At 42.0% G+C, this 13,076-nt stretch overlaps 1 protein-coding gene across 2 annotated transcripts in view; it reads right to left on the bottom strand.

Moving 5' to 3' along the window:
* LOC310785383 (cytoskeleton-associated protein 5-like) overlaps positions 1 to 13,076 on the bottom strand; it is a 37,442-nt gene that overhangs the window by 21,981 nt on the left and 2,385 nt on the right. For both annotated transcript variants that reach the window (XM_083646435.1, XM_083646434.1), the window contains exons 4-23: positions 12,579 to 12,785; positions 11,955 to 12,126; positions 10,994 to 11,129; positions 10,410 to 10,507; positions 10,200 to 10,313; positions 9,990 to 10,094; positions 9,444 to 9,533; positions 8,833 to 8,997; positions 7,974 to 8,102; positions 7,328 to 7,459; positions 7,084 to 7,176; positions 6,883 to 6,993; positions 5,160 to 5,252; positions 4,561 to 4,746; positions 4,391 to 4,485; positions 4,124 to 4,181; positions 3,289 to 3,414; positions 2,486 to 2,625; positions 863 to 1,037; positions 612 to 725 (exon numbers count right to left, since the gene is read on the bottom strand). In XM_083646435.1, the coding sequence (XP_083502561.1) occupies positions 612 to 725; positions 863 to 1,037; positions 2,486 to 2,625; positions 3,289 to 3,414; positions 4,124 to 4,181; positions 4,391 to 4,485; positions 4,561 to 4,746; positions 5,160 to 5,252; positions 6,883 to 6,993; positions 7,084 to 7,176; positions 7,328 to 7,459; positions 7,974 to 8,102; positions 8,833 to 8,997; positions 9,444 to 9,533; positions 9,990 to 10,094; positions 10,200 to 10,313; positions 10,410 to 10,507; positions 10,994 to 11,129; positions 11,955 to 12,126; positions 12,579 to 12,785 (2,539 nt within the window). The remainder of the gene's footprint in view (positions 1 to 611; positions 726 to 862; positions 1,038 to 2,485; positions 2,626 to 3,288; positions 3,415 to 4,123; positions 4,182 to 4,390; positions 4,486 to 4,560; positions 4,747 to 5,159; positions 5,253 to 6,882; positions 6,994 to 7,083; positions 7,177 to 7,327; positions 7,460 to 7,973; positions 8,103 to 8,832; positions 8,998 to 9,443; positions 9,534 to 9,989; positions 10,095 to 10,199; positions 10,314 to 10,409; positions 10,508 to 10,993; positions 11,130 to 11,954; positions 12,127 to 12,578; positions 12,786 to 13,076) is intronic.

A 13,076-nucleotide genomic window follows, 5' to 3' on the forward strand; every position in this document is an offset into this window, starting at 1 on the left:
AGTGCAGCATTCTAGAACGGTTTCACCAAATGGCATTTTGATAGAAGAGAACATAACAGACATAACCTGGATAACCTGGTCGGGAGACCAGATATACTTTTATTTCTAAATAATCATTTTAGCGTAAAGCAAGAATAGAAAAGCAAAATGAGGACGGACCAATTACTGCTTTATTGTCTTAAAAAGCGGTATCTGTTGTTGATCTGTTCACTGTTCTGTCAGTTTTCAGGTTATTTTCGTTGCCTCATTCAAAACCCTAAACTACCGTAGTCCAGCTGTATCTGATCTTGGCGCATAGTTTATATTCCAGTATTTATGGCAGTCAAGTACCAATTGTTACCATGTTAAGACTAAGTGGAATATAGCTTTAAGTGAATGGCATCTTCTTTTTGAAGGTTTGAGGTTTTGAATATATAAATGTCATCTTATGCGAGCGGTATTCATACTATATATATTTTCCTAACAGGGCAGTAGACTGCACTAATGTACAGGACCAAAATCCATAATCACCTCTAAATACTGTTTCCCCAAATTGTAATGAATTGGTCTATTCTTCTTTTCTTGATTTATGTACCATGCCATAATATATGCTGATTTGTAATTGGTCAAACCTTGCCGTCTCCCAGGACTGTGATGACTGGTATACCCAGAGTCTTGACATGCTGTTTAAGGCTGGGACCCATAGCTGTGGCCAGCTGCTGGAGGATGGACAGAGTCTGCTGGACCTGAAACGCACAACAACCACCACACTGTCACAGTAACAACCACCACACTGTCACAGTAAAGTACGAGGATCATTTTGCTTAAGCAGTTTTCCCACATCGTCACGGTCAACGTTGGCGAGGCCGTGCACACTACGAACCAGGATCTTGTTGGAGTCGCCGAGGCGAGCCTTCAGTGCTATGGGCAGATCCCCCACTGTGGGCTTGATGAATTTTGCTTCTGTGAGGACTGCAGCCATCTCATCCAAACCCTCCTTCCGGACCTTCCAGTTTTTATCCCCGATCTTCTCCACCATCGCCCCTGTGATCTTATCACTGCACAAAGAAAGAAAGATGGGTCAGATCAGATGGCTCTTCCCGGCAGCAGGTCGAAGTGTCCTTCAGCAAGACACTGATCTCCCAATAATGGGGCAGATTAGAGAAAAATCATTCACTTCCGGAAAGAAGCGCCAAAATTGGCACAAAATTAGGGTGTTATTTGCATAAAAGTAATTAGCTACACAAAAATGTTTTTGGGGGGCAGTTTTGTCTAGAATTGTCCAACACGAATCAATGATATTGCTATCAAACCATACATTTATGACGACAGAAGCCAGACTTATTCCATGTAACTTTCACAATGGCTGCCATTTCAGCTATTTTTAACCATAGAATTTCACTGTCCAGGGCGATTTTGATGATTCTGGTGTCAATTTAGCATGTGCACCTTCCACAGCATTCAAATCTGCATCCTCCACACTTGGTCAGTTGTTGGCAACTCTCTGCAATAGGGGGGAGATCAGTCCACAAGATCTGCCACATATCTTTCTTGATCCATCCCCAGTCGGTACGTCTTTGTGCTTCTGGTTGGCAAAGTAATGATTGATCCCATATGCATCCAGCATGGTAGGCAGCATGCTTTACATGCTGGAGAGCAGCTTGAGTAGGAGGGATGGCTTCGTATGGCCACCGCTTCCGAGCAAACAATGTCCAGCCTTGCATCATTAACACCATCAGCTGTACTGGACCTGTCATACATCATGACATCATCTATTGTTGGTAGATACTGGCTGAGTTTGCTGAAAACATCGGAAGCCTTATTATAAACATCCCAGGTTTGCCATGCAAAATGTGACACAATTCCGTCAAAGCATTCCTGAGATATCACGTTAACGAGCTTGGAAATGGCGTTTGTGAGGTCACAGTGACCTTGAAGTTTGACCACCAAAATCTAAACCGTTCATTCTTGAGCCCAAGTCGACATTTGAGGCAAATTTGTCGTCAAGGCATTCCTCAGATATCGTGTTAATGAACATCGGACATGCATACGGACAACCCGAAACCATAATGCCTCCAGCCTGGCTATCACCGGCATAAAAACCTGTCAAATTGTCAATTGACATCAGAATCATCAAAATCGCCCTGGACAGTGAAATTCTATAGTAAAAATAGCTAAAATGGCAGCCAGTTTCAAATTTACAAGGAATAAATCTGGCTTCTCTGTGGTCATAAATGTATAGTTTGATTGCAAGATCATTCGTATTGGACAATTCTACCCAAAGTTGCCCCAAAATTGTGATTTCAGGCTGGAAATGGTGGCCATCTGGGGGGATGAGATTAAGTCATAATTCTGAGATTACAGTCAGAATACTGACTTCAATCCCAGAAGAGAATAAAGTTAGAATTCTGAGATTGAAGTCAGAATTGATGTCATCACTGATGTCACTCGAGCAATTATGATATCAGTGAGTGACATCACTCGCTCCCCCTCCCAGAAGTTTCACCTGATGTCACTACGGGGCAGCAGATCCACAACACCCGCTGCACCTCCCTCCTCCTCCTGCTGTTCCGTCTCCTCTCCCTCCTCATCCTCTGACCTCTTACTGGAGCCCCGGGTGGGAGCAGGGGCAGTCTGGCCCTGCAACTGAGGTTAGCACATGCACAATATCCTCAGAGCATGGACATTGTTAGCAATTAGCACTTATGGCTAAAGTAGTGATATAGATCTAGTTAACAATGCTTCAAGACCCCATGAAATAGACATCTTTACTTGACGCAATTCCTACTGAAACAGGACGACGAGGCGGGCCATAATGCAGTGAGGGATCATTCAAAAGTCTAAACCGATTAGAGCTGCCACGATTAATCAATTAGTCGATGGACAGAAAATTAACTATTTTGATAATCGATTAATCATTTCGAGTACAATTTTAAGAGAAAAGGTCTAAATTCTCCGATTTCAGCTTCTTAAATGTGAATATTTTCTGGTTACTTTACTCCTGTATGACAGTAAACTGATATTATCTTTGAGTTGTGGACAAAACAAGACATTTGAGGTCGTCATCTTGGACTTTGGGAAACACTGATCGTCATTTGCTACCATTTTCTGACATTTTATAGACCGACATTTTATCGAGAAAATAATCGACAGATTAATCGATTATGAAAATAATAGTTAGTGGCAGCCCTAAAACCAATGGAATATTTGTAATGTATATTTACACTTAGTGAGCAGAATGAGGTCACCATTAAGATATTAAGTTTTCCTCTATGGCCGTACACACAGGCATGTGGATTGAACTGCTACCTTCTGAAACTCTGTGTCAATCTGGGAGAGCAAGGCCGCCTTCTCCTCCTCGAAGAACATCCTCAGTGGAGCACCCACGTAGAGGTACATGACACCCAGCAGGCCGACGGCTGCTGTCCGCACAGCCTGGACAAACACACCACAGAAATTAAATGACACATTTCTGCTATGAGGGGGTGAGGTTGTTTGTCACTAAATTGGAGTCATCCCAAACCTCTAAATCAGCGTTTCTCAACTGGTGGGTCGCAGACATTGGCCCAAAAAAATAAATCATATTTCATTTGAGTTAAATTCAGATTATTGAAACTTAGCCTGACCAGTTTTACTTGTTTAACAAGCTGAAGCATATGCTCTGCCTGTACCGTAATTCAAGAGAAGTCTGCCTTTTCATTTCATATTTAATTTTAGTTCAAGATGATTGAAACTGGATTAGCATTCATACAGTTCAAATAAGACTTTCTGAGCATGACCAGTTTGACTTGCCTGTAATTCAAGTCTGCCTTATTTCAATTGGTTTTTAGCCCTAGTTGCACTTCTGTTGCACTTTTTTGTTCATTTGAGGTTTATAACAGTGCATGAAGGCATTGTGTATTAAATTAATGCGCTATTTTTGTGCAATAAATTTGAGTGGTTTAAAAAAAAATCTGAAATTTGGGTCGCGACTTCATGACAAGGAAAATAATGGGTCCTGAGGCTACACCAGTTGAGAACCACTGCTCTAAATAGTTCAAATTACTGCAGCAGAGAGCTCGTCAAGTTCACCGACACATTCATAATAGCAACAGACAAACGCTCTATGAATAGAACAAGATCTTGAATTTGTTGGAACACTCACGGGACTGGAGGCTCCCAAAGCCGTCTTGACATGGCTGATAAAAGCCTTCACATTTATTCTGGAAGCAGAAGGGAGACGCTTGATTAAATCTCCATTGAACAGAACAGATAACGGATCAGACAACGACAGGGACCATGTTGGAAATAAGTGTTCACACTTTTACATGTCTATCCCTTGGATTCTGTTCTGCTATATCCATACATAAAATCAATCAGACAGACCGCCTTATTCTGCTCAGACCTAAAGCCAAGGCAAGTGACAGCTTACCCTGCAAAACCAAACTCCTTGATGGCATTAGCCAGCCAGCTCAGTGCTTCAGCTTGATTCTTTGGATTCTTCTGGGCAAAGGCTATTGGGACAACCTGAGAGCAGACAAATCATTCAGAAATAGACTACAGAAGTGGTACATCGACCATGTGAACAGGACCCCCTGTTACCTGCTCAGCGGTCCAGGGCAGAGAGCAAGCCTCCCCGATGGCAGTCAGGGCTTCCTTGGTCTTCCCTCCACACTTAACATCTCCCAGCTTGTCCACCAGAGCATCCAGGACCACAGAGGCAGACGTCTTGGAGAAGTTACCCCTCTGGGCCACCAGTGCCACCGCTTGTATCTTTAACTGCATTACCTACAAGAACAAAGACAAACGGTGGATACAATTAAAAAAAAAAATATATATATACCGTATATATATATATATATATATATATATAGAGATAGAGGCAGCTGCCTGCGCTCGTGAGGTCGATTAACATTAAGAGTGTTTCCAACTCCACCTCAACTAAATATCACCAAAATAATCTTGCCACTAGTACCACTATCTAATTTTATAGTGGCATTAAAGTTACATTTAATTGAAAATAAACCTTAATTTCCATTTTAATACTCTGGACAAACTGCCTGACTGTCAACATTTACTGTATTAGACCCGGTTTTGGCAATCTGGCCAGTCTGCATTTTATCAAATCGGAAAATGTCAAATTGGAATAATTTAATCAGATTTGTGCAATGTATATAATGCATACAGAATGGCGACGGTACCTGAAAGTTGGTCTCTTTCCAGCCTGGTTTCTTGCCCAGCATGCGGACCAGAGCCTGACAGGGCATTGCACTGCTGTCCATCTGCTCCACAGCCTAGACAACACAATCAAAGGGTCAAGGGTCAATGTTGATGTTTTCCACGTTGTCTCTCAGATATTTAAGATCAATTTGAGCAGAAAGATTACAGCAAACACTGTCAAATCTGAGGCAGCGCTCACATAGAGACACTGCGTAACACGTCATCATTCAGAAACCACGCCCAAAACGGGGGGAAACAGAAACCCCCCCTCCAATCCTGGCATTCTCCTATGTCACGTGCATGGTTGCGTGTTGCACAAAAAGATTGTATTTACGGAAGATTAAGACTCCAACTTACTTCCTTGACAGCGAGATCCACATTTTTCTTCTCGCCAATTCTCAATGGCTTCCTTGTTTTCCTCGAAAAAAACTTTAACTGCCGATTTTTTACATTTGTTGTCTGCGCAGCCCACCACACAACAGCTTTTAGCTATGTTTAATTCAAGGAAAATGACGCTGGTGTGTGGAAATGAACGGAGCTTTTCCCCCGTGATGGGCGTGGCCTATTTCATGCAGTGTCTCTATGGGATGTTCGATGTCTGTCAAATTCAGACAAGTCTGGATGGGCAAATTCCAATTAAGTTAATTAGCAAATTATATTTTCAAAAAGGTTCAACTGAATGCAGTTCATACTTTGTGGACCCGGTTGCAAAATGTCTTCACTACAGTCAATCCATGTGAGCTGTCAATGTATAGGTCTCATTTAATTTATTTAAATACATGATAATTATTTTTTGACACATCAAATGCTTATTATCACAATCTGAATATTAGGGCTGACCCAAATGCTTCGAAGCTTCAATCGATGCCATTGGTAATCGCTATCCAAATCACTATTCAAATGCCTTTCGTTTTGTTTTTCTTCATGTATTTTTAAATACTAATCCAACATTATTCATTGTGCATCAACATTAACTATTATTACTTATTAGGGATGCACGATATATCGGCAATCATATCGGTATCGGCCAGTATCGGCCGATTTTTTAACATATCGGTCATATCGGTATGGGTCAGATGTTGCAATGTTAATATCGGTTATCATTATCAGCCAAATTCTTCACATTGATATGAAATAATGCAGTAAATCTATGATTTATGGGCTTTTCCAAAGGCTTTGCAAATAAAGAAATGCATAACTTTTTCAAATTCAGTGTTAACATGTGTTTTTCAGTATGTACAAAATGTGATGATCATAAAAATGTGGTTTTATACAGATCATATCGACATCGGTAAATATCGGTTATCGGCCATAACAGCAATGTTAATATCGGTTATCGGCATCGGCCAAAATTTTTATATCGGTGCATCCCTATTACTTATTCTCTCAGGCAAGGACATTTAACTTTATTGATAGTTTTGTGCCTCAAAGCTCTCATCTAACATTACTTACCAGCACTGAAACTGCGAGTTTGACCATGCAGCCCCCAAGGTTTACTGTACATATTAGATACATTTGTTTTTATCGGCTATGTCTAATTTATTTGATGTGCTTATTGCACATTTTGTATCCATTTTATTTTCAATAAAAAGGAAACTCTGAAGTGCCCCCGCCCCCCTGGTCAAAGGTTCAAATCTATTGATCGAATACTTCTTAATGAAGTTTCTAAAAGCGCCCCACCGAATATAGAAGATGGGTGCTGACCTTGAGTAACTCCTCCATGCTAGCCAGCCTCTCCTTCCAGTTGCCACTGTCCAGCTGCTGAACACAGAGGGCTGGGAGGACTGCAGCAGCCTTCTCTTCACACACCTCCATCTGAGAACAGACAAGTCTCCAGGCATCAGTACTGCTGATGCAGGTCCAAAACCAGGAATCACTGTTCTAAGTAGGCTATGGTTCACTCACAGATAACTCTTGTTCAATCACTTCCTGGGTCTCTGCTGGCTTCTTACTTTTCCCTCCAGCTGTTGAGGGCTTGGCTTTCTTAACGCCGACAAGCTGCGAAAAACGAAAAAGTATATCCTCATATTTAATGGGTGGAACTGAAAGTATATCCTCATATTTAATGGGTGGAACTGAACCAATGGATACCACAAAAGCTGGCCTGAGGAAAACTAATGTCATTGCATTTCTGAACATCAGGCCTCACCTTAGCCACAGGGGCCTTTTTGGGAGGCCCTGAAGGCTTGGCAGGAGCCTCGGGTGCTGGCTGTGTCTTCGGTTTTTCCGTTGCCCCCTTCTTCCCCCCAGCCAGCTCCAGCTTTTCAGCACATTCTTTTATCTGACGAAGAAAGAATTAAAACAATTAATTAAGCAATCAATGGTGCAAATTAACCGAGTGCGACTGGGCTAACACTTGCATGGAGATTGCTGCCATCAAGTTTAAAAAAAAAAAAGTTGGTGATGACGGTGAGGGGAAGGCTCGTTGAAACAAGACTTTTTCTCAATGTTCATTCTCCATCTTTATTTTCCACTTGACAATGGCTTCAGCAAGGACTTCTTCTCTACTGGCACAGAAGATTTTATTTTAGCATCCAAATAAAATTCTAATAAAAAGTTCTTTGACATTTTGTGTTCAGTTCAGTCATAAAAAAAGTGATTTCCCATTAAGTTGAGTTGATTGGCTGAATTCAAGTGATGCAGAACGGGTGAATATTTGATTGAGAATGAGGCCTGGAAGTCGACAAACTTGAACAACCTTTAATAATGACATCCTAAAAAAACATCACATTTCCTTTTCCAGCTTTCATGTTGGCACAAATTTGAACGGCTTGTATGTGAAAAGTGCAGCTCACCTTATCCAGCTTGGCCTTATCGAGGTCAGCCAAGAAGGGGTTAACGGCCCTCTCTCCAGCGACCTTCAAGATGCTGGCTAGAGCCTCGAATGCAGCTTCACGCACCTCAGGAGCAGAATCATTCACTTGCTACCAGAGAGACCGGGACAAACAAATGCATTATGGGTAGGGAGACAGAGGGACCACGATGCATTAGGTGTAGGGATGGGACAATAACCCAGAGAGACCAACAACAGCATAAGGTGTAGGGATGGGACAATAACCGGTATATGTCACAGTGGTTCCCAAACTTTTTAAAGTCCTGAACCGCCTCAAACATTGAACCTCCTGCAGTGTGCATCCTCTCTACCTCCAGAGGGTACTACAGATTTTTTTTCCTCAGCGTACCGCCGACGCAACTGCTTGTGCCCCTGGGTGTTCCCGTACCCCACTTTCGGAATAAGTGCTAATATGTGATCAATAATGACACCACCCTGAATTTGTATTACTGTGACAACCATGATAACCGGTGTTGGGAGGCTGAATAACAGCCAATATTTAACATGTCCTACATTAAAACATGTTTAAAAAGGAAAAATATATAGTGATGGATAGAAGTTTATAAAGCATATTATTGTGCTATTAATGTCTTCTTATTGCTATTAATTAGTGGGGTAATTTTGTATATGGACATATATTGGCCAAGATGATCCAAGGATGACATTTTCAAATCAGCACAGGCCTAATTAAGACAATATGTATTTCCGGTGATCTCTGAAACAATATAATTTGATACATTATAACCAAGCTAATGGAACTGGCGTTTTAGAAATCAGTTGTCATTAGGAGCAGCAGTAGAGCTGATGAGGCATTGGCGAACCTTGAGCAAGGCGGTGCAGAGGGGCTTGACCAGGGCCTTGGGCAGGGCTGAGGGCACAGACACACGGACACTCCTGGTCAGGAAGAGCGAGGCCTGCTGCCTTATGGAAGGGTTTTTGTTGTCCATCACAGCCAGCACATCCTCACTCAGGTTTTGGAGAGTAGTCTGGGGGAGGGGAAAGAGACAGTCCCTGATGTAACACAACAAACAAAACCCCTGAGAAATGGACCAACTGACAACTGGCTGATCAAGAGGGATATGGGCCAAGATGGTGCTTGAGTGTCTGTGATGTGATCAAATGGAACAGTTTTTGCCCTTATAAAAAGGCTCTTAATTACCTTTGATTCATAGGCTAATTAAACATTGATCCAGAGACCTGGGATAAATTCTCTGGAGCAGAAGTTTTGAAAGAAGAATCTCTAAATGCAGACAAATCCATTAATTTAAGCACCAGAACAGACTTGCTTCCTCGGTGGCAGTAAATACAAAATAACAATTTAAGGTGGGACAGAGAGTGATCCAACAATCAAGAGGATTGGGCTCCAATTAACCAATTAGCTGCTTCCACATCCAATTAAACAACCAATTAACTGCTTCCACATCCGACTCACAGTCAGGAACACCGCATCAATGGCTTCCTGCAGAGCCTGTACCACCTGTGGCTTCTTCTCCTTAAATTTCTCCAAAATGCTCGGCACCACCTTGAAGGAAAACGCAAATGTTAACTGCACATCAGTCACCAAGTCTTAGGCCAAGTCTTAGGAGAATTTCGATATACATCATCATATCAAAATGTAATACATCAGACTTGCAATACAAAAATGTGATAATACGCATCGTGGGACAGAAATAAATCGTTTTATGAATTAACGTAATGAGGCTGCTTTGCCCATCAGTTTCTCAAGCTCTATTGAACAGATTATATTATTGGCACTTTGTAAAGATATTTTCTAAATTGTTCACTCTTATCAAGCCAATGATAGAAAGATGCATCTCAGAAATAGTCTGCACAATCAGACTTTGTTGCCATTGAACTTTTATTCATTACATTGCATGTGGTTGTATTGAATTGTGAAGCCCATAACACATTAGAAATCGCAGTGTGATGTCTATCCCTACTTATGATTCAGTGCTTAAAGACTCATGAGGGAACTTACATGGCCAGCATACGTCCCAAACTTCTTCCTTAGACCCGATGCTAACCCAGCTAGGCATTTAGCTGCGAGAGACACCAACATGACATTGGTGTCTTTGCCAATCACCTACAAAAAAAATAAAATAAAATAAAATAAATGAGACTCCTATCTGGCATACAGCTGGTAATGTAGTGGATTTGACATCTGCAAGACCCTCAAAGTTTTCAGTACCTTCTTCAGTGCTCGCACTAAATCCCCATACTCTCCTGCTTCTAGCTTCGGATTTTTAGCAAGTGTTTCAAGTGCATCCAGCGCTTCTTTTCTCTCCTGCCATTTCTTCGCTTCCTGGAAAGAAAGAGGTTCATTCATCCAATACTCGCACAGGCACTTGGGAAAGAAAAACAAAAAAACAACTTAATTTGACCCCTGCAAGATACTTACAATTTTCTCAAAGAAGTCTTTAGGCAGTTTGGAGAGGATCTCCACTGGCTCCAGGAGTTCATAGGAGTCCACCTGTTGGGCCGACTCCTCAGGTTCTTCTACGAGAGCACATGTGGTCAGATCAAGACAGAGCTCAACAGTCACGTGACACTTCAGTTCCGCAAGTAAAAATCACATTCATATTCTGATTCGAGATTTTGACTATTAGCCATAATGTCGTAAGCACCCAAGCACACAAGGTAGACTTACCATGAGCTAGCTAGCTGTTGAAACGATGCTATTATGTTCCTGTAGAAGCCGCAAATCTGCATATCACCTTTTTCTTTAACATTTTTATTAATGTCATGGTGAAGTAGTACTCTACTCACTATCCTAAAGTGTAATATCAACATCTGATTGTTGGAGCGTACAGAGCAAGGGGAGATTGTCCACTAGTCATCGATTGAGAATGGTGTCGTTCTCTCAAACAGAGAAAAAAAAAGGCTAAAACACTTTGGCAGCCGTTATAATACCTGGGCGCCAGTGGGCGGCCAAACCAAGTCAAATGTGTGTAAGCTGGGAAAGAAAGGGAGTGGGGTGTCTACCATCAGCCGGCTCGCCCCCTGTGTCCGCCTGCTGCTGCTCATACTTGGTCCGCAGGTCCTGCTGGGAGCGAAGGAAGCGGCTCTGTCTGGGGGCTCCTGGTGCCACCTTAGCCCACTCTTCTTCTAGTTCCTTCAACTGGAGACAAACACAGACATCAGAGCACACTTGGTGCAGGCACAGGATTATAACACTGTGCAGGGCAGACGTGACACCCAACTCGCATGCCATGGACACATTGTCAGGATGTACAGTAACTGACGACAGCCAGAGAGAGAGCCTCGGTCAGGTGTAGGCAGTGTATGTCTGCACACATTTTTGGTAGGGCATATTTTTCTATGAGGACCTTCTCTGAAATGTGTGGCAACCAATGTATCCCTTTCTCAAGGGTATACTTGTGTTCATCGATCAAACTCAGAGAATGAAAAAGGTGACAGATGTCAGGGCAGAGACAAAACCACTAATCCAAAGTCATTAATTCGATTGCCCTATTCTGGAATCAGAAATGTGACTACAGGTGACTAGTTTGCATCCCTGAATACTTGTGTATGTTAGGGCTGCACGATATGCAAAAAAAAAAATCATATTGCGATTGTACTACGGACATATTGCGATACGATTTTAGTGGGAATTTGTATTACGTGCGTACACACAGTCACACACACACAGCTATGTTGTGACATTTTACATTTATCAAATAATTGCATGCTCCTGCAATTTGGATACTGCACTTGGCCATATTGCGATTTCAATTTGATACAATTGTGCAGCCCTATGTGTATGTTATGTACATGTTGTTCATTTATTGCTTTGAAGTGTTTGTATTTATTTATTTTATAGCAAATATGCATTACTTATTTGATGCATTAGTCTAATCTAATGCATCAACAGTCTAATGATTAGACTATTTCCCAATTGAATTCTAACCCTCACAAACGGCATCGAAATGTAGCTTAATCTGACCTGCACAGCGTTGATGGTCTGGAGCGATGGCTTCAAGGCATCTCTGATCCACCTGTAGACCTCCACAGCCAGTAGCTTCGCTTCATCTCTCACCGGCTTGTCTCTGGACTCAAACAGCTTCGGCAAAACTTTCACTATGGGCTTCACAGTTACCGTCTTGGCTCCAAATTCACTAAAGCCGACAACACACATACATTAGGGGTGTCAAAATTAATCGTTTAATCGATGCATCGTGATGCAGACCTGTGAATCCAATCGTTGACAGATGAATCGTTGAATCCTTTGTTTAAATTTCTGTTGACATTCAGATTTTAAAGAACTTTCTAAGTAAAAAAGGAATTGATATTTATCTGACTGCTTGTATTAATTGATGAAAAAGTAGCCATGTGCTGTAATAATATAGAAAATTGAGGATTTGATACTTGGAGTTGCAATATTTTGAGCTGTATCGAGATGCATCGTGGAATCGAAGACAGATGAATCGTAATCGAATCGAATCGTGAGGCCAGTGAAGATTCACAGCCCTAACAGACATCAGTCACGCAGAAATCAGATTTTTATGATGCTAGAAGATGTCGAGAATACAACATGAAGAGCTCAGATCAAGGCCCAGCTCGGTCTCACCAGAGCGCCCTGCGTATGGTTTCCACGCAGGCCAAGACGATCTTGGGGTTCTTGTTGTCGAGGCCCTTGATGAGCTCTTCCTGCACAGCATCTGCCTTCTCAATCTCTATGTACATGAGGCAGATGTCAGAGCCAAGCTCCTTAGCCCGGGCCTTGGGCTGGTTAAAGACTTTATTCACCACACTGCTCACCACCTCTCCCACCGTCCTGCAGAAAGGGCAGGAGAACAGGTATTAAACTTTATTCACCACACCACCTCTCCCACCGTCCTGCAGAAAGGTCAGGAGAACAGGTATCTTAGTTCCTTGATAAGTGACATTGGACACAGGTGTCTAGACACTTCATTCCATTAGAGGTAGACTTAAAATATGTATTTTTCACTGGTGCTTTTAACTAGCCGTTTGACATAATTTTGGGCTTTGAGTAAAAGTCTACTGCTGTTTTACTTGGATGGATAAGAACTTAAAATTTCCCATTTACTCTACTGTATGTGTATGC

This window comes from Poromitra crassiceps (genome assembly GCF_964638095.1).
Source record: "Poromitra crassiceps genome assembly, chromosome: 11".
Lineage (NCBI taxonomy): Eukaryota > Metazoa > Chordata > Actinopteri > Beryciformes > Melamphaidae > Poromitra > Poromitra crassiceps.